At 46.7% G+C, this 23,926-nt stretch overlaps 1 protein-coding gene across 4 annotated transcripts in view; it reads right to left on the reverse strand.

Moving 5' to 3' along the window:
• LOC134083112 (transcription factor HIVEP3) overlaps positions 1-23,926 on the reverse strand; it is a 95,339-nt gene continuing 71,413 nt past the window's right edge. For 3 of the 4 annotated variants that reach the window (XM_062539269.1, XM_062539268.1, XM_062539270.1), the window contains 6 exons: positions 11,466-16,351; positions 10,892-11,037; positions 8,315-8,490; positions 6,429-6,524; positions 2,412-3,082; positions 1-1,775 (listed from right to left, as the gene is read on the reverse strand). In XM_062539269.1, the coding sequence (XP_062395253.1) occupies positions 981-1,775; positions 2,412-3,082; positions 6,429-6,524; positions 8,315-8,490; positions 10,892-11,037; positions 11,466-15,851 (6,270 nt within the window). In that variant the 5' untranslated portion in view covers positions 15,852-16,351 and the 3' untranslated portion in view covers positions 1-980. Of the gene's footprint in view, positions 1,776-2,411; positions 3,083-6,428; positions 6,525-8,314; positions 8,491-10,891; positions 11,038-11,465; positions 16,352-23,631; positions 23,728-23,926 lie in introns of those variants that run through there. The other variant, XM_062539271.1, reaches the window with a different exon arrangement.

Consider the following 23,926-nt stretch of genomic DNA (forward strand, 5'->3'; position numbering starts at 1 on the left):
CAAAGTCTGGTGCACGTTTATTGGTTCAAGAAAGTAGAAAGTTACTCGTGTCAAACCTGCAGGGAATTTTAACCATCCGACCTGATGCTACCAATAAGTCCCTCATATCCTCTGTCTTCATTATTCAGTTTCAAGTCATAAAACAACAAAGTCAAAAAAGCAAATATAAGACCAATACAAAACCTTTGGAAAAATAACAAAAATGGTTTGAAACAAAATGTAACAAAATAACATTTCATATTTTAAAATTACAATAAATATGGACCATATACTTCCTATCTGTACACACATATGATCTAATCATCTGTTTTTCTATTAAAAATATGACTTCAGTGCATTTGCTTGGCAAAGCTTTCTTTTACATCCCACTCTTTCTGCACCATCTGGGTAACTTTTTTTTTTTTTTGCTGACCCTGACTTCAAAAATAATAATAAAAAAACAAAATAAAACAAAAACAAAAAATTACAAATCATAAAACGACCCCTTCCCCGACATCAACTCCACTGAAACACAAGATTATACCATATTTATATGTGTAAAATTCACAGCCTTTTAATCCTTATCTACACTTCAAGCAAAAAGACCCAGACAGAAAGGCACAAACAACTATATATGGAGTAATACTGGACACTGGACAAATTGGAATTATTGGTGATTAAAGTACTTATCTCATTTACAAATTTATTTGTCATCATTTTACATGTACATATTCAAATATATATTAAGATTGCAATGTCAACAAAGATACAGAAGGGAGAGAGATTGGATAGGTTTACATAAGTATTATCATCTCAGAGAAAAGAAAGTGCATTTTATTACAATCCTGAATATTGCAAGAACAAACATTTAAGTTAACAATAGTACTGAAATTGTTTATAAAAAAAACAAAAACCATTACAAAAAAAAAACGAAGAGAAAGAAGAGCAGTAAGGTAAGCCAGATAGAGCGTGAAAGACCAAGCGGAGATATGAAACGCAGGCTAAGTGTCTGCCTGGCTGTAGCCCCTCCTGCTTGCACTGGTAAAGTCCCCTCCCTCTTCCTCTCTCTCGGCCAATGAGGAGCCTCGCCTTGACAGAGGCTCCTCCCTCTCAGGCGGCTGTCTAGTCCTCTGATTGGAGGAGAAAGATGACACCCTCAGGTCAGAGAGTCTGTGGGTGATCTGCTCCGGGGCGTCTGTCCGCTCGCTAACTAACGAGTGTGTGCCCATGGCGGACGAGTGTGTGTGTGAGCTGCCATGCTGTTTGCGTTCCGTCGTGTCCGGCTTCGGCCTGCCCGGCTGTAAACTGGCCGCGGTGGGGAGTGTGGAGCCGGCCCCTGCGAAGCCCGGCCCTGACAGGCGGCGGCCGCCCTCGTGCGAGACGTGGGACTTGTGGGATTTGTAGTCTTTCGGAGTCCAGGCGTCGCTGGTCCCCGCCGGCGACGTGGCGTAGAACAACGCGATGTCCTCTTTCGGGGACGTGGGCGAGGAGGCGGAGGTGGACGACGGACTCCGCTCCAGCTTGGCCCGCGGCCGCGCCTGCACCATCTGGATGCCCCCGATGGGGATCATGTGGTAGGGCACGCGCGCCTGGTCCTGCGAGTGGAGCGGCAGGTGGCTGAACGTGCGGTTCACCGTCCTGGGGGCGCCGCTGGACACCGGCTCCGACCCCGACGCAGAGCCGAACCCGGAGCCGAACCCGGAGCCAAACGATGAGCCGGACGGGAGTCTGAGAGCAGGGGGGAACAAAGAGGCCTCGGGGATGGACAGCCCGTCGCGTGGAGTTCCAGGTCTCTCCTGCAGAGGGAGGCAAAGAGCTTAGAATGAGCATCCCATATGTACTGTACACATGAATTAACACAGAATCTGTCTTTGTTGAGTTTAGTGGTTCCAGTGGTGGTGAAACTCACTGGAATTTATGATGTAGCAAACAAACACTGATAGCACCATACATATCTAGCAGTCAGTAAATATAAATGCTGTGGATACATTCACACACTCTAAATAAGCATCTAAATACATGTCAGTAAATATTAGTGTTTGCCAGTTGATTTTGGAATGAGCTCTGCAGGTAGCAGTACTGTATATATCCTGACATGACTGTGGGGCTCCTGAATGGGGTGGGACAAGGGTTTGGCACCGCACGATGGTTGGTTATGTGTGAATTTGCACTTTGGATATTCAGGTGTGCTCTAACCAAGTTTGCTTCAAACTTTTGCAATGAATCAGTACTCTTTTTTACAGAGCACGATGATCTACTTAGTGTACATGCGCTTTTGCACACCTCTTTTGCGGGGACAGGTGCGTTGGAATAGGTTACCCAGTAATACTTAAAAGAGAGAATCCCGCACACTGTCCATTACGCATGCAACATTTATTCACATTCACGTTTGGGTCATAGACCTTCCTCAGGCGAATGAAAGTGTGTCTCACCTGCGGAGGCTCGGAGCGCGTGTGTGTGCCGGAGGAGGAGTCCCAGGGCAGGTGTGCGGGGGAGCTGTGGTGCCTGTAGTGCTGCGCGCGCAGCGGCGAGGGGCTGAGCATGGCCCTGGAGCTGCGGTAGCGTCCGGGGGAGAGGGGGCGCAGGGGGGACAGCGGCCGCAGGGGCGACAGGGGCCGCATGGGGGAGGGCGAGGGCCCGCGCTCGGGGGACGGCGAGAGGTGCCGGCTGGGCGAGGACAGCTCCAGGCGCGGCGAGAGGCTGCGGAACGCCGAGCCGCCCTCCCTGGCCGGCGAGAAGGCCCGCGGGGAGGCCTCCCAGCGCCGGCGCGAGAACATCGCCCTCTTGCTGCCGGGGGAGGCGGCGCGCGCGCCGGGCCAGGGCCTCCGCGGGGAGGGGTAGTCGTGGCTGCTGCCGCTGGAGTGGGGGAAGGAGGGGTACTCGGGGAGGTCCAGCTGCAGGCTCTGGCCGCTGTCCGACTGGCCGCCGCCGGTGGACGGACGGGTGTCGGTGGAGCAGGAGGACGGCGGGTCGTCGTGGGACGAGCAGTCGTCGTCGTCCTCCTCCTCCTCCTCGTTGTCGTCGCCCTCCTCGGAATCCTCGATGTCGGAGAACTGGTGCTCCTCGGGATCCTCCGATCCGAATGCTGGCTCTTCGCTGCCCCCTGGTGGAGGAAAGTCACATTCTTTTAGCACGTGATGTTTGGATTTCAACTGATCAACTGATTTGAACTGATCTCAGACCACATGTCATAACTATTCTCAAAACATACATACGTTCCCTGAATCTAAGACCAGACATGAGAAGAATATATGTGGAATATGCCCAGACAGGCCGCTAGTATAGGCTGCTCTCTTGCATCGAGCAGGGAAGGAGGTCAAAGACATAGATGCAGCCTGGTCTAAAGGCCATTCATAAGCTTCTGATGCCAGGAGCACATGGGAAAAAAAGAAACGCTAGAGTCGGAGAAAGGGAACATTTCATTTCAATGGAAGTCGTGCTGCTCTCCATTCAGGTGCTATATTTGCAGCCTTTTAAATGGAGGACGGATGAATGAAGCCTTGCAACTCCCCCGCACTGCACAAAATCTGTCTGTGCTTGAGAGTGAGAGAGGGAGGGAGAGAGAGAGAGAGAGAGAAGAGAGAATGAGAGAGAAGTAGACAGGCACCCAGAGAGAGAAAACTTCCAAGACTACCTCATTTCCGTAGTCTAGGTAAATAACATGTTTGTCATTGATTTTTTTTGCTAATAACCACCATACAGTATATCAGTCTCCTTTCTAATCCAGTGAAGAGAGGCAGATCTGGGGAGAATGAGAGAGACAGGCAAAGAGGGAGTGGGAGAGATAGAGAGATAGACAGAGGGAGAGAGATAGAGATAGAGAGACAGAGAGAGGGAGAGAGAGATAGCGATAGACAGAGAGGGAGTGAGAGACAGAGAGAAAGAGAGAGATAAACAGAGAGACAGAGAGAGAGACAGGCAGAGAGAGAGATAGCAATAGACAGAGAGACAGAGGGAGAGAGAGAGAGAGAGGCAGAGAGAGATAGCAATAGACAGAGAGATAGTGAGAGACAGAGAGAAAGAGAGAGGCAGAGAGAGAGACAGAGAAAGTGAGGCAGCACCTTTTCTCCATCTCTATTTTTACAGCACACAGTGAGACAGACAGACAGACAGACAGGTAGACCAGGTGGCCCGCTATATTCAAGGCCTTTTTCATAGTTCCTCACAAAGCAATAACAATGCATGTGTGTATATGTGTGGGTGTGTGTATGTGCGTGTGTGTGTCTGTGTGTATGTGTGTGTGTGTGTGTGTGTGTGTGTATATACACATGTGTGTGTGTATGTGTGTGTGTGTGTGTGTGTATCTGTGCGTAACAGGAAGTGTCGGTGAAAGACTCTGTGACCCTGAGAGCTAATAAGTGGAACATATCTCAGCGCCTAGCTCACCTCGCTCCATCAATCCCGCTACAGCTACACAGCTACAGCTACAGCAATCATGTCTGCAGCGCTCCACTAACAGGGCGACTGGATTACGCGCAGGTGAACCGCTGATTGCCTATTATGTAAGAGCTCCAATCGCATCCTCTGTGTTTGACAGCCATTAGGAGAGATTACACATGTTGACATACATAGGAGGGTTAGGGGGGGATCCTATAGTCGGCCTCAGAAGCATCGTCATCATCACACAGAGAGGGTGACAAAGCTGTATGATCGCTCGCAGCCGATGTGTGTATGACTGAGTATGACTGAGTAGAGCTGGCTGTGCCGATGTGTGTATGACTGAGTAGAGATGACTAGAGCTGTCTGTGCCATAAGGGCTAACAGCTGTCTGAGGAAAACCACAGAGACCATGAAGGAGTTGTAGCGTGACAGTAAGTAAGGAGCGGCGCACACACACACACACACACACACACACACACACACACACACACACACACACACACACACACACACTTTACTTCTTTATTTACGTCTACGTAAATATTACATAAGGACACAAATTGGAAAGGTGCAATAATTTTGTAATAATAATAAAAAAGGTCCAGTCAACAATCAACTCCTTACCCACAGTCACTCCTGCACTCGCACTCACACACACACTTTTCTGCAAGAGAAAAGCACTGGCTGTGTGTGTGTGTGTATGTGTGTGTGTGTGTGTGTGTGTGTGTGTGTGTGTGTGTGTATGTGTGTGGGTGTGTGTGTGTGTGTGTGGGGGGGGGGTGCTTCACCTCAACACTTCACCAAAATGAAGCATCTCCCACTCTACTTTGTCAGTTTCTATGACAACAATATCTTGCCAACTTATCATCACCGCTACGATGTGTCTGGCATCGGCCCTTAGTGTTGATTCCGCCGCCTTTTTAACGAGAACAATGCCCGGGCTTTCGCTCTAGGCGTCTGCATCCAGTCTCTCCTCTCTGAGAACAACTGAAAAACCATCCTGACGCTCAGAAACAAATGTAAGGACACACACCCTCATTGTATGGGTACACACAACGTATCGATGTATATATGGACACACACCCTCATAGTACACATGGGCAGACAGAACTAATCGGTATATATCTTGTCTTGTAATTCAAACATATTGGTCTAACTCAAATGAAGGGCAATGTGCTAGGTCTAAAGTCTACAAGCCTGTTCACGGCAAGAACGATATCTATAACCAAAACAAAAAATATTGCCTAATCTAATATGAATGACAATGTCCACAAATCAACTATAACAATACAGACATGAAGAATAATATTGTCGGGGATCACTGTCAGAACCATAAAAAGCTGACAGCCAATCGGAACATCACATTCATCCTAACAAGAATAGAATCTCTTATCATTGGTAAGTGTGGATGCTCTTATTGTCATACTTACAGTTATCTTCCTGGCTAATTTAGCTTCCAAAAGCTATTTGTTATTTTATTAGCATGATGAGCTCCACTGGAGTAGCCCAATGCTCCCACACCACTCACACCAGCTTTAATTGATGCGTGAGACAATGCGTGGTTTGCATTAGGGCCCACTGTCTAACACCGTGTCCTAACCAGGTCTGAGCGAGCGACTATCAATGTTGTCTGTCTACACTGAATCCATATTTCTCAGTCAAAATAGCAGAACAAAGCGAGCGACAGAAAGAAAATAGAAACAGGTAGTCTGACAAAAGTTCTCTCGAACTGTCGTGTTGCATAGCACTGCTCATGTCGCTTGCAGTCAGGACACTCCAATTGAAAACAAAAGGATTTTATCGCTAATGTTCGCTCGCATCGCGTCCAGTTAGGACAGGGTGCAATTGTTGTTGATACCTTGTTCTACCAGGTACAGAAGCCACAAGAAGAAATACAAAATGGCTGACTCACTACACAGTGCACTATATAGTGAACAGGTGAACGTTTCGAACACAGCTACAATCTGAATTAATGTTCTGCACGATTGGAACGTAGTGGTCAAGCAGAACCTCGGTCACTCCAGCCAGACCGGCACTGCAGGCCGCTGCAGGTGTGAGAGCCATCTTACCTGCTTCGTCAGGATCATCCAGCGAGGACCCAGATATGCCCATCTCCAGACATTTTTTGCTGTGAGCCTTGGACTTCATATGCTTGGTGAGGTTCCCTTTTGAAACGCGAAGGAAAAGAGATTCCCATTAGACTGACTAATAACAATACAGGTAGCATTGAGTGTGATCCCTGAGGTAGAGGCTTTGTGTTGAAAGGGGCAGTTTCACGATCATTAAGGTGCATTGTGTAGGATTTAGAGGCATTTACCGTAATTTCCCGACTATTAGCCGTGGCTTATACATTGATTCTGCAAAATTACTTCAGCTATGAGGTAAATACACGGGGGCAGCTAATATGGTATCAATATGGTTTTGTTTCTCTTAACTTGCATGAAACACTATCCTGCGGCTTATACTGTACATAATAAGGCTAATAAACAGGACATTACTGTAGCATTTAGGTTTTGGAATTACAACCTGCATACTTTTCCAAGGCATGTAGGACTATGTTACCCATGGAGAGCAATACAAATCTCTAGAGCCTGTGCTTGGGTTTGTGCCTTCTGTTGATGCAACATGGCAGACTAGAAGAGCACCTGCTCCCACTGAAGAGGCAAATGGCTCGTTGAAATAAACAGTTTGTAATTCTAGATAATTATACTCTTATAACTTATACTTATAAAATAACTATTATAACTTTAAACTATTAATTCTTAAGACTCATGGTTTGTCTATGTCAACTGACACATTCCATTTAGATATTCAAGTATAAATTATGAGTATTAGCATTATGTAATCCATTACTTCATGGTTATGGTTATGGTTATGGTTATGGTTATGGTTATTTAGCAGACGCCTTTGTCCAAAGCGACATACAAATAAATAACAATACAATTAAATAACAGTGAACAATTACAAAAAGGGAGAATAGCAATATTATCAATAAAACAATCAATTAAGCACTAACCTAATGAGAAATAAAACAATGAAATGAGAATAGCACTCAGTTAATTATATAATAACAATAACTATAGCATGGTATGGCTAAATTTAAGGACAATAGCAGAATAAATGTCAAATTCTAACAATGGACAAATTATAATAAAACAATACTATTATACAAACCATAACACATAACAAACGCTCAAAAGACTAAGTGCATATTAAACAAATATGCCTTAAGACCCCTCTTGAAAGATCCAAAACTGTTGCTGGAACGGAGAGCACTGGGCAACTCATTCCACCAACACGGAACCACTGAAGAATAGGATCTACAGTTTGACCTAGCATGAATGGTTTGTCGACATAACAGACGCTCCTCAGAAGATCGCAATGGGCGGTTGGGAATGTACATCTTGATCAAAGAACTGAAGTAGCTAGGAGCAGATCCAGTCAGTGTCCTATAGGCCAGAGTGAGAGATTTAAATTTAATTCTGGCTACTATAGGGAGCCAGTGGAGAGTAACTAGGAGAGGGGTTACATGTGTCCTCTTTGGCTGATTGAAGACCAGTCGTGCTGCAGCATTCTGAATCAACTGTAGTGGTCTTAATACGCAAGCAGGTAGGCCAGCTAACAGGGAATTGCAGTAGTCCAGCTTGGAGATAACCATTGCCTGTACAAGAAGCTGAGTGGAATCTTGTGTCAGATAAGGTCTGATCTTCCTAATGTTGTACAGGGTATACCGACATGACTTTGCAATTGAGGCAACATGCTCAGAGAAAGTAAGTTGGTCATCAATTATGACACCCAAGTTACGTGCCGATCTTCATAAGAGTAAACCATTACAGTAGTAGACCAGGTGACTCTGTTTGAGTAGTACTGAGTTCTGAGAGACACACCAGGTAGCTTCTGTGAATGGGGCACACATCAACACTCCCCGGCTGTCAGGGCCTATTGGCCTCCTCACCTTTGGTTTTGAAGGCAAAGTTGCAGTGCTTGCAGACGTAGGGCCGGACGTCGGTGTGAGTGCGGATGTGTTTCTTCAGCATACTTGGCTTCTTGCAGCGAATGCCGCACTCGCCACACACATACTTCCCCCTGCCCCTCCCTCGCACGTACACATACTCCTCATTGGACTTGAACCTGAAGATGAGAGAGATAGAGATGGATGAATGAATGACTGAATGAATGAATGAATGAATGGAGGGATATATAGAAACCAGACCTGGCCACCCTGCCCAGATGTCATGTCACCCACTCCCCTCTGCCATACACACCAGAGTCCATCCTTCGCCCTCCGTCTGGACCATCATGCCAACAATAACAATGTCAAAATGGGAGGGAAAGACCAGACTCTAGCCAAGGACCCGAAATAGTCCTAGAACAAAAACACTCCGCAGTCCCCATTTGTCTCTCATAAACATGGTGTTTATGGCTTGTTTTTTTTTTGGATATTTACCACGTGTTTCTGTTTAATTGGTTTCTTTTTGCCAACATGCTGACAAGTTGCCATGACTGCTCCTTTTTTCAAGAGCCCTCAAATGACCTCGCCAGTGTGTTTATCACAGAGTTGATCTCTTTTTAAGGTCTGCATTGATATTTTAGTGTTATTCTAAAACCTGGAAAAGACTTCCAAGAACACATTATTTCTAAAAATCTGACTTAATCTAAAAAAAAATGTATATATATACAGTATAAAAACAGTGGTAAATGCCTCGTGCTGTTTTTACAGTACTGCAGAGTGAAAGAGAGATAGAGAGATAGAGAGAGTAAGAAAGAGAGAGAGAAGAGAAGTAGAGAGAGAGAGAAGTAGACAGATGTCTATCAGCAAGAGAAAAAGGGAAATTATTTTGGATACATTAGTTTCATGAAACCCTGTGCAGCACATGATCCCCCCATTATAATCATGACCATGCCTTCCTTTTTGGCCTTTTCTTGCCTCTTTTTTTCCCTAACTAACTTAACACTAACAAAAAATGTGTCAGAGATTTCTCCCTTTCTTCCTTTAACAGAATCAGGACGCAAACACACAAACCATAACTGTAACACAAGCAAAGCTAATGATATTTATAGGAGAGAGACTACACAAATCCAAGAAACAGACACTAAAAATAAAGGCAGCGCTGAGCATGAATGAGCTATAGAAGCCATCTATATACTGTATGTCTGTGCGACCATGAGTTTGTGCCTATGAATGCCTGTCTGTCCTGGCTTGTCTATTTAAGTGACTTGGTGAGGGGGGGGGGGGGTACATTGGAGGCCTTCTTCATTGTGTTGGGGGAAACTGGGGGAGATAAAAAATAAACATCTTGCTTCATTCAGCAAAAACATGCCGGAGGCAGTGTGTCCTTCTATTATGGTCCGCTGCTGAAGAAGCTGTGGCCGGGAGAAGGGGCTTGGGAAGCAGGGAAGGAGCGGAGCATGCAGCTCTAGAGCAGAAACTGGCAAACAACTACCATGGAGAAGGATGGGAGGCTTAGAGAGAGGGGTAAAGGCAGGAATAAATAAATAAATAAATAAATAAATAAATAATGGAGAATGGAGAAAAACAGACTATAGGGAATATAGAAAAATAGTGGGTGATTAAGAGAGGTATGGAGTGGTAATGGGGCTGCATTTACTGGCCGAGCTTTTTGAAAAAAAAATGAAAATGGAGGCAAGACAAAGAGACTCAAAGAGCTGGGAGCAGATCAGGCGGGCTGGAGTGGCTCTGCAAAACACACTCACAGGCCCATATCTACTGCTGCCTGTGACAAACATGACTAATTAATGCTGTACCTACAGTATATAATGCACAGATACAGTATCAGAGTAGAGAACGCAGACCAACATCATCATCAAAAACTCAACACACACAATCTTTTAGGGCTTTCTTTTTCATATAATTTACACGCAAAGACCCTTCGCCTCTGTAAAAAAAATAGATGCAGGTTTTGGGTAACAGAAGGCATCAGTGTTTTAAAAATGTCTCTTTTGGCAGGACAGTTAATCTTTTGAGTTGGCAACGTGGCTCAGTTTCCTGTAAGTCCTGATCAGAGGAAATATCGAGGAGAGGAGGATTTTATTCAAAAGCTGCCCACAGCACAACGGCAGCAATTAGAAACCACGGCAATTAGTTGTGTTCATAACCAAATAAACACCCAGGAACTGTGCGTCTCTCTGGGATAGGCTGAGTTGGATGGCAGGCTATTTTCCAGGGCACACACTGAAAGAAAACTTCCACTGTAGCTGTCCCTTTGTGAAGTAACAACTACACACACTAATGAGCATTATGAATGTTGCTCTCTTTTTTTAAAATTCCATCAACACTCTCCTCAATTACATAGAAACAACAGCCCCCCCCACCCCCTCCACACACACACACACTGAGAGAGAGATGACACACACTAACATCATGGCTTTGAGCCATGTGCAGAAATACCCTGGGGAAGAAATGCTATGACTGGCAGAGCCCACTTGATTTAATTCACGAAAACTTGAATTAACTCATTACACTAGTAGTAGTAACAGTAGTAGTAATAGATTAGTATTCTATCAGTCTTACCCGCCCTCAAAGATGCGAATGCGGGGAGGTTCCCCCTGTTTCGAGGCAGAAGGTGACTCCTCCTCAGTTTTGGCCTTTGTTTCCTTAGTCTCTTGAGATGGCTCTTCCTTCACTTTGACAGGCGTGCTGGGTGGGGCTGAATGTACCTACACTCGAAACAGACAAACAAATTAACTAACAAGCAAGAAATGCAATGCCGAACAAATATACTGAGAGAACACAGACACATACTTGTACAAAAGCTTCTACACAACATTTAAAACAACAAGCCCTGTTATTGAGTTCGCTGATGTGACATAATTGCTGTGATTTAATGACAGCATTGTGGGTAAATAAGGCAGAAGTGTGAAGCTACGCATTGAATGTTTTGGTTGCCTAGTTGCCCTTTAGCCCCATAATGCGTAGTGTTTTGATCACTGTGGTGAACTTAATTGCATTTACATGAGAATACTTTTGCACACATCATGACCAATTTAAAGCAAACCAAAGGGCAAACCAAATTTCCCCTTGTGGGACAATACATGTCTGAACTGAACTGAACTGAACTGAAAGCTTTGATACAGCCGTTGTTTACCTCTGACACTCTGGGATTTCGGTTGCTGGAAGTTACAAGCTTGCCGACAGATGGTGGCGGTGCCATTGCCACGGTGTAGGTCTCAAGGCTGTGCTTCTGCTTGGAGTGAAGTAAAGACATCACCATCTTGGTGGACAGGCCTGGAAGATTAGGGTTATGCAAGCTAATAGACCAGGAGGAGTATACAGATGTCTGTGGACCCTGCTGTGGGGTTGGGTTGGGCTTAATGTAGTTCAAGTAGCACCAGCTTACTGAGGTGGTGGTGTGGAGGCTAGTATAGGTGGGCTGTTTGGACCTCACTACACCTTCAATCCAATGTGTCTTTCCATGACCCTCATCTTCCATTTCCTCTTTCTTGAGGGTATTTATGTTTACCCGGGATGACTCCAGTCTGGTTGCCCCAGCTGCCTTCTCTCTGTCTGTCATTTCAACTTTCCCCCCACCCTCTTGTGTCTTTTCTGCCACTACTCTTGATTTCTCTTTCGCCTGCTCCATTTTGAGACTTTGGACAGGATCTACCTTTTTCTCTGGCTCAGTTGTATCTTTCCTCCTGGCCTTATCTTCTTCTTCCTCCTCCTCATCTTCTTCCTCATACTCCTCTTCCTCCTTTACCCTTTTTTGCTGCCGCTGGGCTTCAGAGCTAAGCTCAAGACTTCCCGCTGGGGAGAGCATACGCTTGCTTCCGCCAGCTCCCAAAGAACCCTCCTCTGACCCTATTCCCACATTATACTCCAGAGACATGGGTAAGCAGGTCTTAAAATGTGGGCTGGGGATCTTCAGGTAAGATCTCTGCAGTTTACTCTCCTCCAGCTGTCCCATGATGACCATGGCAGTGCAGCAGATTGGCTCTTGAGACCGGGTTGTGACCAAGATCTGGGAGAGGGTGGTGTACATGGCACTGGCATAGGTAGGAATGTGTGTCTGAAGGCGGACGGGAACCACTAGGGACACCACAGGGGTGAACTGTTCCAGACAAGGGGCTATGATAGGCCGAGGATGAGGGTGGGAAGGCATGAGTTGCTGGTTGGCTGTTCCAGAGCTCAGGACACTAGAAGATGGCCGTGGGTTTCTATAAGGAGGCTCTGCTGGCACCTGAAGAGTCAGACCACCTTGCATGGGGAAGTAAACTGCCTGGGCGATATCACTCTGGCCATGCAGAGGGAGTAGAGACTGCAGAGGCTGGAGGGGGAATCCAAGGCGTTCTGTGATGTTCAGCTGTGCCGGATGGAACTGGGGGGAAGGTGCCTGAAGGAAAGCCCTGTGGAGGAACTGGGTCGACAAGACGTCAGATATCGCTGTGGTCACGGGCAAGAACCTTGCCAAATGCCTCGGAGAAAAGGCCTCAGGCCCAACAGGATGAAAGGGTAAAGGAGTCTGTGGAATGGGCATAAGTGGTGGCTGAAACAGCTGCAAGGTCTTCCCTATGGACTCTGAGCTCAGCCTAGAAGAAGTGCTAATGCTAGTCATGCTATAGTCCTCAGGTGCAAAAGTTGGTGGGCTGGGGTAGGATCGGTAAACTTTGGGACTGCCCAGTTTGACAAGCTGCCCAGTAGAGATGTCCTCCTGATCAGGCTCCCCGAGAGTAGCGTGCTTCACCAGCAGGCATTTCCGCCTCTCTTTCCAGGAGGCTGAACTCTGCTGAGGTGACAAGGAGCCATAGTCAAAAGACTTGCTCCTGGACTCCACTATCTGAGACGGGTGCGGTGGACTGGCAGGGGTCTGTTCTGAGGCTGATCGCCGCATCTCCCTATGATGGTGCTGATGATGCCCTGAAGGTACAGTCAACATATGAGAACCATGTGAGCCCTTCGACATCTGCATTTCTGATTCAGGCTTGCTTGAATCCTCAAAAGAGGCAGAACGACTAGAGGTGTGAGAGACACTGCTCTCCTGGCTTGGGCTGCGGGATAGGGAGACCGACTCAAAACTGGACTCTCCCGAGGACTGGGAGGCTTCAGCTAAACGCAGGCGTTTCTTCTTTGGTGGTAGCTTCTCGGCGGGGAGCTGAGCCAAACTCTGGCTACGTTGAGGCCACTGAAACTCCTCTACCTTCTCTGGCTCCTTGGAGGATGATGGAACAGCTGGGGGAGAGGCTAACACCATGTCTGTGTCTGGCTCCTCGGTGACCAGGATCTCTGGCACTTGAATGTTGGACTGTCGGACCAGCCGGGATGCAGTGGGAGACGATTTTGGCTGTTGCTCTGTTTGCTGAAGCTGCTCTTCAAACTCTGTCTCCTGGCTCTCCATGGACATGCTCTCCTGCTTTTCGAAAGAGCTTGTATGTTGGATGACAGAAATTTCTTTCCAGGTGGTTTTCCGTTCTTGCTCAGCTTCACAGATGACACCTATAGGGAAGTCTATATGTTTCTCTACTCCAGGTAAAGATTTCATGGCTTCAGGGCTAAAAGTAACAGCTGCTGGTCCTGGACTTGGGGGGTCCTCCTCCAGACTTTCCTCTTTTCTCCTTTTCCGCATAGCCATTGCCAGGGCCCTGAACTTGTTTTGCATCATCTGCGGCCTATCTTCACGGAAAGCTATGGCCTCCTTCCCTTTCGGCAGTTCCTGGGAAAGTTGTCCCATGCACAACTCTCTGTGAGCCTCGTAACTTTCCCGATTCTTCCAGGAAGTACCACAGGCCTCGCAATCATAGATGATAAGGCCCTTGAACTGCCGCAGTCCCATTTCTGCATTCTTAGCGACGGATGTGGAGACTCCAGGCTCTGTGGGAATAAGCTCTCCCCCAAGAGGGACCTCAATGGCTGGCTGACGTCGTAACATTCGGTGGTGGTGGCCAACCCGCATTTCCCGTCCCTGTTGCTCATCAAATGATTGGCAGAGACGGAAGCCACAGGAGGAAGTGCTTGCAGGGTCTTCCTGGCCAGCTGGTGAGGGCATGGAGTGACTTCTCAGTAAGGCTGAGCTTAGGCCCTGACTGGAGAGGGATTCTGAATCTGATGACATGGGAGAGAGCATTTCGCTAGGGTAAACACCATGAGATGAATATCCACTGAAGGTGCCAGCATCACTGATCTCCTTGGGGGATGAGAACTTGGGCAACTCAATGCTATCCCTCCTGGATAGGGAGGAACGTCTCGGTTTGACACTATCAATTTCACTTGTGTCGACCACTGCCTCATTGATGGTGATGAGTTTGGTGATGTGCTCTATGACCTGAGTCTTTGGCACGGTGAAGGGGATTGTTTTCTCCTCAGGTCCCGATGGCAGAGAGGAGGAGGCAGAGGATGACTGTGGGTGCTGCTGCTGCTGCTGTGGGCTCCTTGGCTGCTGGCCAAGTCTCCCGTATTTACCCAGAATAATTTCTGCGTAGCTCTTGGCATTGGCATTGGGAGAGCTGACCTGAGAGAGGTCAGAGCTCCCTGAGAGAGAGGAGTAGTATCCAGACTCTGTGCTGCCTTTGCTTCCTGGACCCAAGGAGGATGTATGTTCATCGGGCAGCGCTTTGGGCAGGCGGTTCCTCTCACTCAGCCGCATTGCCAGTCTCTGCTTAACGGCCTCAGGTCTGAGCGTGTCCTCCGAGAACGACAGTTCGACGTGACTGCTTTTCTTAAGAGTTGGCCTGTCCTGGGAGGTGGATGGATGGTGACGACCGGTTTCGTCCTCTGAGTCGGTGCTCTCTCCTTCCGTAGGGTCCCCCTGCTCGTCCCCCCCAGCTCCTCCTTCTGGACCACTCAGGCCGTGCTCATCGCGACTGGACACCGAGCCCACTTTAATCCGGTGGGCGTGGGACTTGCGGTGCTTGTACAGGTTGCTTTTGGTTTTGAACGAGAAGCCACAGGGGACACAAGGGTAAGGTCGCTCCCCTGTGTGAGAGCGGATGTGTTTCTGTAGAACGCTGGGCTTGGCACATGGACGGCCGCAGTAAGTGCAAACATACTTCCCTGGCTTCTGAGGCTTTCGCTCCCGCCTGGAAGGGGCAGCCCCTTCCTGCCCCTCTTGCCCCTGCTGAGATAAGGCCCCCTGAGAGGGTTGCACCGGGTTGGACGATGATGATACTGTGGACGATGAGGTGACAGAGGATGGGGTTCTGAAGCTGCTACTTGAGGGACCAGCAACATTTTGAAGCTGCCAAGATGCTGTCCCTGCCTCGGACACCTGGTTGCGCTGTTGCTGCTGCTGCTGTTGCTGTTGCTGTTGCTGTTGCTGCTGGTGCAGTCCTTGGAGCATGTCGCTCCGTTTTGGTTGGCGGTGCTGGCGGCGGACAAAGGATCCATGTACTGATCTGGATGCAGCCCTTTGCTGTGACTTGAGGAGGGGTGAGTGAGGCAAAAGCTGCGACTCGGAGAGATGATGATGCTGCTGTTGCTGCTGCGATGGCTGCCCTCCCGACTGCTCCCCTTCGGTCAGGCGGCTGTGCTCAGCCTCCATAGAGTGGGGAGGAGGCCTCACGTAAACTACACTAATGCTACTATGAGAGCCAGGTTGTCTTGCCACATTGACTCAGTGACAAGACCAGTGGGATCCACCTGACCACAGAGACATTGGCAGAGAGTCTAAAGGCTTCAAGTTGTGCCTCCTTTTTGTGCTCAGTGATATGTTACAAGACCAGTCTAGTCCAGCCCTTCATTGATTTGAGTGTAATTCCGTTGTGATCCGAAAGTCATTTAAGTTGAATGACAAGGACATCATTAAAAGTACCCCGAGTGTCACTGTGGTCATGCAGGTGAAGTACTAAGTCACTTCCTGTCCAGTCAGCCTGCTTCAGTGATGAATACATCGTAAGTCTGGATACAAGTCTTTCTTGAGTCTGACTAAAAGCATACAGTTATGCCTTGGCAAACTGATTGATGAGCTGATATGATCCCCCAATGCCTGTGTATTCTTCTTCTCTCACACTCAGGTCTCCAAAGGTCAATAGTCTGCAGGCTCTGTGAAACAAAGAGAAAGAAAAACATTAAGAAAATATAGCTGCAAGCAGCAATGTGGGGGCCAAGCAGGCAGGTCAAAAGGCCAGAGTTCCCATCAGGTATGTAAAGGCCTGAAGGCCAAAACAGGCCTACAGGCCAAAAGGCATGTTTCTGAATTACAGGTAGGTTCAAGCATAGCAGAGATATTTGCATTAATATTGTTGCTTGGCCCCCAATAAACTCTTTGAGTGTGATTTACCCACAATGCTCAGCTCTCAATCGTCCACACACCGTCTCAGGGACAACTCTGGTAAGAGTGGGCTATATATAGAGAATGAACTAGCAGGATGTTTAACAGTGAGTAAGTCCACTTCATCCTTTCAAAGGGTTGTGGCATTGCTAAGATTAACATGGCCTCGGGCTGAGGCACAGCAGCAGACAATCCCAGGTGTCTCACCACCCGGTAGGTGGACAGACGTAGTGGTCATCCACGAAGTCCATGGGAAAATGTGGGAAAGTCACCCCCCATCCCCCCCCCCCCCCAAAAACAGGCCAAAAGGCATGTTTCTGAATTACAGCGCCCCCTAGAGGTCAAAGGTCACCCAATTTCTTGAGTGTCCTTCTGATGGAGTCACAAGTCCACGTACCAAGTTTGGTGTTGATGCGAGAAAGTTTTGCTAATTATAACGCCCCTAGTGGTCAAACGTCACCAAATTTAGTGCAGGTCCTCAGGATGTGCTCACAAGTCCACGTACCAAGTTTGGTGTTGATGCGAGAAAGTTTTGCTAATTATAGCGCCCCTAGTGGTCAAACGTCACCAAATTTAGTGTAGGTCCTCAGGATGTGCTCACAAGTCCATGTACCAAGTTTGGTGTCGATACGAGAAAGTTTTGCCAATTATAGCGCCCCTAGTGGTCAGAGTACATCAAATGTATTGTGCGTCCTCAGGGTGGGGTCCCAAGTCCATATACCAAGTTTGGTTTCGATACGTGAAAGCATTGCTGAGATATGAGCCTACTTCCTGTTACTCTAGCGCCCCCACAGTTGTCAAAGGGCACCAAAGTTTTTGAGGCTTCTCTTAATTGGGTTCTGAGCCCAGGTTCTAAGTTTGGTCTTGATATGTGAAAGCCTTGCAGAGATATAGGTTCACTTCCTGTGTGGCGGCTTCGCCTCCAATTTGGATTGGCTGTTACAGGCGAGCACTTCCGTTAATTGTTCCATAAAGCAAGGCAATAATAAATCATGGTCTAAAGATGGTGTGTGCAAATTTTGGTGAGAATCGGATGAAATTTGTGACCTGTGAAACTTTTTAACCGTTTTTGACCTTGTCCTGCTGGTGGCGCTACAGCGTTTGTGAAAAAGTCTTGTTAATTGGTGGGTGGGGCTATAGCTTTTGCGTTAATACACTGAGCAAGTTTCAGCTTGATAGGTCTAAGCATTTTAGAGTTATTTGCATTAATGTTGTTGAGAAATTGATGAATTTTGACCTGTTGGTGGCGCTAGAGGTTTAAGGTTAAGAGTCTGTAAATTGGGGAAAGTGGTCATTGGCCATAGAGGAATATGTGTATTAAATTTCAGAAGTTTTTACTGTATGGTTCTAAGGCTTCCATAGAGATATGGGTTTAATGTCTGTGTGGCGGCTTCGCCGCCAATTTTGATTGGCTGTTACGCGCAAATTGTTTTGTCAATTCTTCCAAAAAGCAATTCGGTAAGAAGGCATGGTCTGAAGATGGGGTGTACAAATTTTGGTGAGAATCGGATGAAATTTGTGACCTGTGAAACTTTTTGAAAGTTCTGATCTTGGTCTGTTGGTGGCGCTACAGCGTTAATGGAAAAGTCTTGTTAATTGGTGGGTGGGGCCATACCTTTTGCCTTAATACACTGAGCAAGTTTCAGCTTGATAGGTCAAAACATTGCAGAGATATTTGCATTAATGTTGTTGACAAATTGATGAATTTTGACCTGTTGGTGGCGCTAGAGGTTTGAGGTCTGGAGTCTGTAAATTGGTGAAAGTGCTTAGAGTTGTGACTTGAATCGGTCTGCCAAATTTCACAACTTTTGACCAGTCGGTTCTATGGGCTGCCATTGACTTCAATGGCAGAAGAATTATAGTCATTTATAATAATAATAAGAAAACAGAGCATCACTATGGGTTGCCTCGCAGCTTCGCTGCTTGGCCCCCAATTATGTAATCTAGAATGTATGCAGAAAAGCACAGAGCTCTGTCAAAATAATACAATTTCATATATAAAGAACATGAAATACATGAAATTCTAACGTTTGCACTACACAACCTGCAGAATTGAGTGCTTCATGAGAGAATTTAAACATGTGCCTAAACATTTACATCATTTAGTCACAGGAGACTGCTATTTTCTTTAAAAACGTATTCCTTTTTTTGTGAGACCACAAAAGCAAAGAGCTCATTGAATGCTCGGCTGAGTGTGCATGACGCATATTTTCCACACAGGGCAATAAAAGTGTTCCATCAGCCTCTGAAGAGTGCGAATCGCCCCCTTGAGGGAGTGAAGAGGTGAAGTGTCCACACTGAAACACTTAAAAGTGTCGACGCAGCAACTATTCTCCGCCGAGCCTCGGAGAGATCGGAAAGGAGCATCATGGCCCATCACCAAAACCTGACCGTCCCCAAAGCTTAGGAAAAGGTCATGGTCCGCGTAACCATTAGCACTGTAATCTTGGCGGTGTGACGTGTCTGTGTGTTATGGCGTCACAGATCCTCGACTAATCAGGTAATTAACTATTTCCAGGCTGAAGTGCTCTTTGAACACATTTGAGGTGATTACTGAATTTGTCCATAATTGGCACCATTAGTCATCCCTGGATTGGCCCTAAAACAGAACCTAAAGCTATGACAGACTTCAAATGCATACTGTATACTGTATCATGCATAAAGATACCTAAAGACAATAAGTTTGATTAATTAGCTAACATATTCAACTATGCTTGAGATTTATTCTGCTGAAATCAAGCTACTTTTTGAAAAAGTCTCAAAATAATTTAATTTGAAATACTCTGATATTCAGTGTGTGATTCAAATAGTCAAATTCACATATGAATACATTGTATTACATATCAACACAGGCAAAATATACATTTTATTATGGAGTAGCCAAGCTGTGTGTGTGTGTGTGTGTGTGTGTGTGTGTGTGTGTGAAATCAGTTCTCTCCCAACTGAAATCAGGTGGGAGAGAGTACTATAACCTCTGTTCTCCCTCCTGAAAAACAAGCCTGCTTATAGTTCCCAGCTGGTCTGTGGTGTGCACACGGTCTGTCTCTACCCCGCTCACAGGGCAGTCAACACAGTCCAAGCCCAGCCGTGTCCAGACACAAACATGGCACTTTGGTTTAACGCTACTCATGTTTCATAACATCACAGCAGGACTAATAGAGTTTTTGACTGTAATTCAGTGTTGGACAGGAGATAACAATATGTCAACTTCTTCCACTGCAGACTTGCTGCCAGTTGCCTATGAACAATACAAATTGCAGACTTCCAGTAACTGGGTTTGTGGCAGGTTTAGCCACTAGGGGGTGGAATGACTTGGAACTTGGTGATGCCCTGCTCCTTACCACAGGCATGTTATCATATGAGGAACTACTGCCTGGGGTTTCTCAACTAACCTCCACCACAGAAAACACTGTACAGTACTGTTTGCTTAAAAAAATAAAAAAATAAATGAAATGTCATGATTTCAGTGGGCACGTCACTAAATGTGCACATATGGAATGATTGTGGAACCAATTCAAGACACCAAGAGCATGCGGGCCTGTTCTTGTGCTGCTGATGCTTTCATCTATCCTACGGTCGTTGACGCTGCCATTGTCAGCCAAGAAATCTGCTTTAGAGCTTTAAGCCTAATGTCTCCATCGTCTTTGAAAAGCACTGGGTGTTGTATTATCTAATGATTTCATGAAAGCTGACGTTATCCAGTAAGAAGGGGTGGGGGGTTACATGGACTCAATGTGACTATGTGACAAGGGTTGAATAAAGGAGTTCTAAACACCATCCTATCTTTCCCACATTTGTCTAAAAAACCTCGCACACTCCCAGTTCTTTCTTTCTTTCTTTTTTTTAAAATAACAGATTCCTCACTCTGCGCTTCCCTACTCTGTCTCAAGGTAACACCGTGAAACAGACTGTCAGAGAGAGAGAGAGAGAGAGAGAGAGAGAGAGAGAGAGAGAGAGAGAGAGAAAAGAGAGGGAGAAGGTACGAAAGAGAATGAGACAGAGAGAGAGAGAGAGAGAGAGAGAGAAAGAGGGAGAGGGTGAGGGTGAGGGAGAGAGAGAGAGAGAGAGAGAGAAGAGAGGGAGAAAGTACGAAAGAGAATGAGACAGAGAGAGAGAGAGAGAGAGAGAGAGAGAGAGAGAGAGAGAGAGAGAGAGAGAGAGAGAGAGAGAGAGAGAGAGATGCTCCAGTCTCCCTGTGAGTGTGGTAAATTATTCAGTGCTCTGGGAGAGTACATAAACAGACAGAGCCGGCTGAGAACTGTCTGTGGCGGAGCTGAGCTGGATGTGCGCGGCTGCTGGAGACAGGTTTATTTTTAATGAGGTGTCTTTTTCATCGGCCATATGTTCATAACAAACACTAAAACAAAAACTCACACTCCTCATTATTCAGTGCTCACACTCAAGCAGATGGAGCTGGATGGAGAGTGGATGAATTTGTGTACGGTGCAGAGCAGAGAGAATGATCCAACCACCCATCAATCAAAAGATCAACAGACAGGCACACAGAATGACAGACAGACAAATAAAGAGGGAGAGAGTAACATGGAGTAATATGGAGTAATATGGATGAATGGATGGATGGACACCATGCACTCATTCACTTGTGTCTACCGACATCTGCTACAGGGTGCACCGGGAGCAGAGATTTAACGATGCTCTGCTAACCCAAGAGCTAATCTGATCACACCATCAAGACGGTCCGGAGGATGCAGTAACCGCCAACAACATATGAAACACTAACCTATTTCCGTCTGTCCCCTATCTTCGCCTGCCCCTTGATGTCTGAGCCATTTAACGTCTAAAACCAAGACGGCGAGCATCCTAAAGAAACGCAAGCTCCTGGCCCCAGCCGTGGCGCAACTGGCTGGGGCACCTGCACCGCACGCCGGCGACCCGGGTTCGATTCCCGCCCCGTGGTCCTTTCCGGATCCCACCCTGACTCTCTCACCCATTCGCTTCCTGTCTCTCTCTACTGTCCTATCAAAATTAAAGGCACAAAAGCCCAAAAAATATACTTTAAAAAAAAAAAGAAACGCAAGCTCCCACCCCAAAAGGGTATCTAACTACTAAAACCCAATGGAGTTACTAGTGGAATTTTTGATTTTGCAATGAAAATTCTCTGTTAATTTGTCTGGAGTCTAAAAGAATGAATGTAAACGTCATGGTGCTGATTACCTAGTGGAGTAGGGGTCTAAGAAAAACACGAGGCGATATTATGAAGGCCAATTCTATCTGGCTAAACTATCTGGCATGACCAATTGGTCATGCATTGAGTGCAATAAAACAGAATAAATCCGTGTAAATGACATTAACCAGACCTATAATTACAGTATTCAATATCTAGGTGACAAAACAAAGACAAAAGGAGAGTGTTGATGATGAGGCGTATCAGAGTCACAGATCACACTGCATTTCAACATCTCTCAGAGTTTTTTTGGCTTGGAATGTTCTAGGGGATTGTGGGAGTTGGAGTCTGGTCATTAGTCTCCGGCTGGGCTCAGGCTCCCTGCAGCACCAGTCAGGGGGATTTAGACCCAGCCAATGGCAAAAGAGCACCAGCGTCATATATCAGAGTGATAGACTTTTACAGCAAGACCCAGGACACACAGAGGAGAGAATAGAGGAGAGGAGAAGAGGAGAGCAGAGGATAGAGGAGAGGAGAAGAGAGAGGAGAGCAAAAAAGAGCAGAGGACAGGAGAGGAGAGGATAGAATAGAGAGAATAGAGGAAAGGAAAAAAGAGGAAAGGGGGAGAAGAGAGAAGAGCAGAGAATGGAGGAGAGAAGAGAGTAGGAGAGGAGAGGGGAGAATAGAGGAGAGGAAAGAAGAGAAAAGAAAAGAGAAGAGAGTAGGAGAGTAGAGGAGAGAATAGAGGAGAATAGAGGAGAGGAAAGAAGAGAGAAGAGGAAAGCAGATGAGAATGGAGGAGGGGGAGGAGAGCAGAGAAGAGAGGTGAGCAGGGGAGAGGAAGAAGAGAGAGGAGAGGAAAGAAGAGAGAGAAGAGGAAAGCGGCGAAGAAAGGAGAATTTGGGGTGATGGGAGGGAGCGAGGGTGAGTGGAACGATGGCTCGCTCTCTCCGTCTCCTGGCCCTGCATGCGCTCAGAGACTGACAAGAGAAATGCTCAGAGGAAACACACTGCAGAAAATTCACTTAGGAAAAAGTGAAAGAAACCATATGACAGCTTTTAAAAAATATCACTTTTCCACTGTGCCGTAACAATCGGAGACACTATGGAAAAGTATAACGTCATCGGCATAAATGTGCAAAAGGGGAAGACAATGAGAGAGGAAGAGAGAGAGAGAGAGAGAGAGAAAGAGAGAGAGAGAGAGAGGGAGGTAGGAAGGGAGAGAGGGAGGGAGAGAGAGAGAATGTGGCAGGCAGAGGAAGAGAGACAGAGAATGGAAAGATGAGGTTAAAAAGGCCTTGGCTTGCGTCCTGGAAGCAGACTGTCTGTACGTATATTAAGGATCAGTGCAAGGGGGCTTAATGATCTCTGTCACGGCCCTGACGCCGCCCTTAAACACACCGATTAAACGGCTTTAAGATGGGGGAGAGCACTTAGTGAATTATTCATGGAGGCTACACTTGCTGAGCGGAGTAGGGAAGCCCACACCACGCTGACAGGGCTTCTCAGTACCGCGGGGTCTACACGGGATGTCCTCTAACTCACACACACACACACACACACACACACACACACACACACACACACACACACACACACACACACACACACACACACACACACACACACACACACACACATAAACACACACACACACATACACACACACACACACACACACACACACACACACACACACACACACACACACACCTAAACACATACACATTAATGTACACATTCATCAACAAAATTGTACAGATATACCAACAGACAGATGAACGTACATGGAAACACAAGTGCACATTGTACATACTAAAAGACATACATTCTCTCTCTCTCTCCCTCCCTCCCTCCTTCCCTCTTTCCCTCACACTCACCATCATGTAAACAAAGTCAGCAGAAAACACACCTGCTCTGACTCACATTAAAAGTTTCCAGTGGTGCCGCTGCTGCTGCCATTCAAAGCCAGTGATGCATGCAACCTGTCCTTGTGTAGTGCGCCACGGGACAAACGACACCAGCAGCAAACGAGACCGAGAGTACATCACACACCCTCAGACACACCCTCTGCCAACAGACCTGCGACGGTATGCACGCATTACATAACCATTACACAGACCTTGAAAAAACATTTGCCTTCATATTCGGGAACGACTATAAATACGCAACACACACTGATACATCAAACCCACCGCAGACCATCAATCTGTATCAATGG

The sequence above is a fragment of the Sardina pilchardus genome, chromosome 6, assembly GCF_963854185.1.
Source record: "Sardina pilchardus chromosome 6, fSarPil1.1, whole genome shotgun sequence".
Classification (NCBI taxonomy): domain Eukaryota; kingdom Metazoa; phylum Chordata; class Actinopteri; order Clupeiformes; family Clupeidae; genus Sardina; species Sardina pilchardus.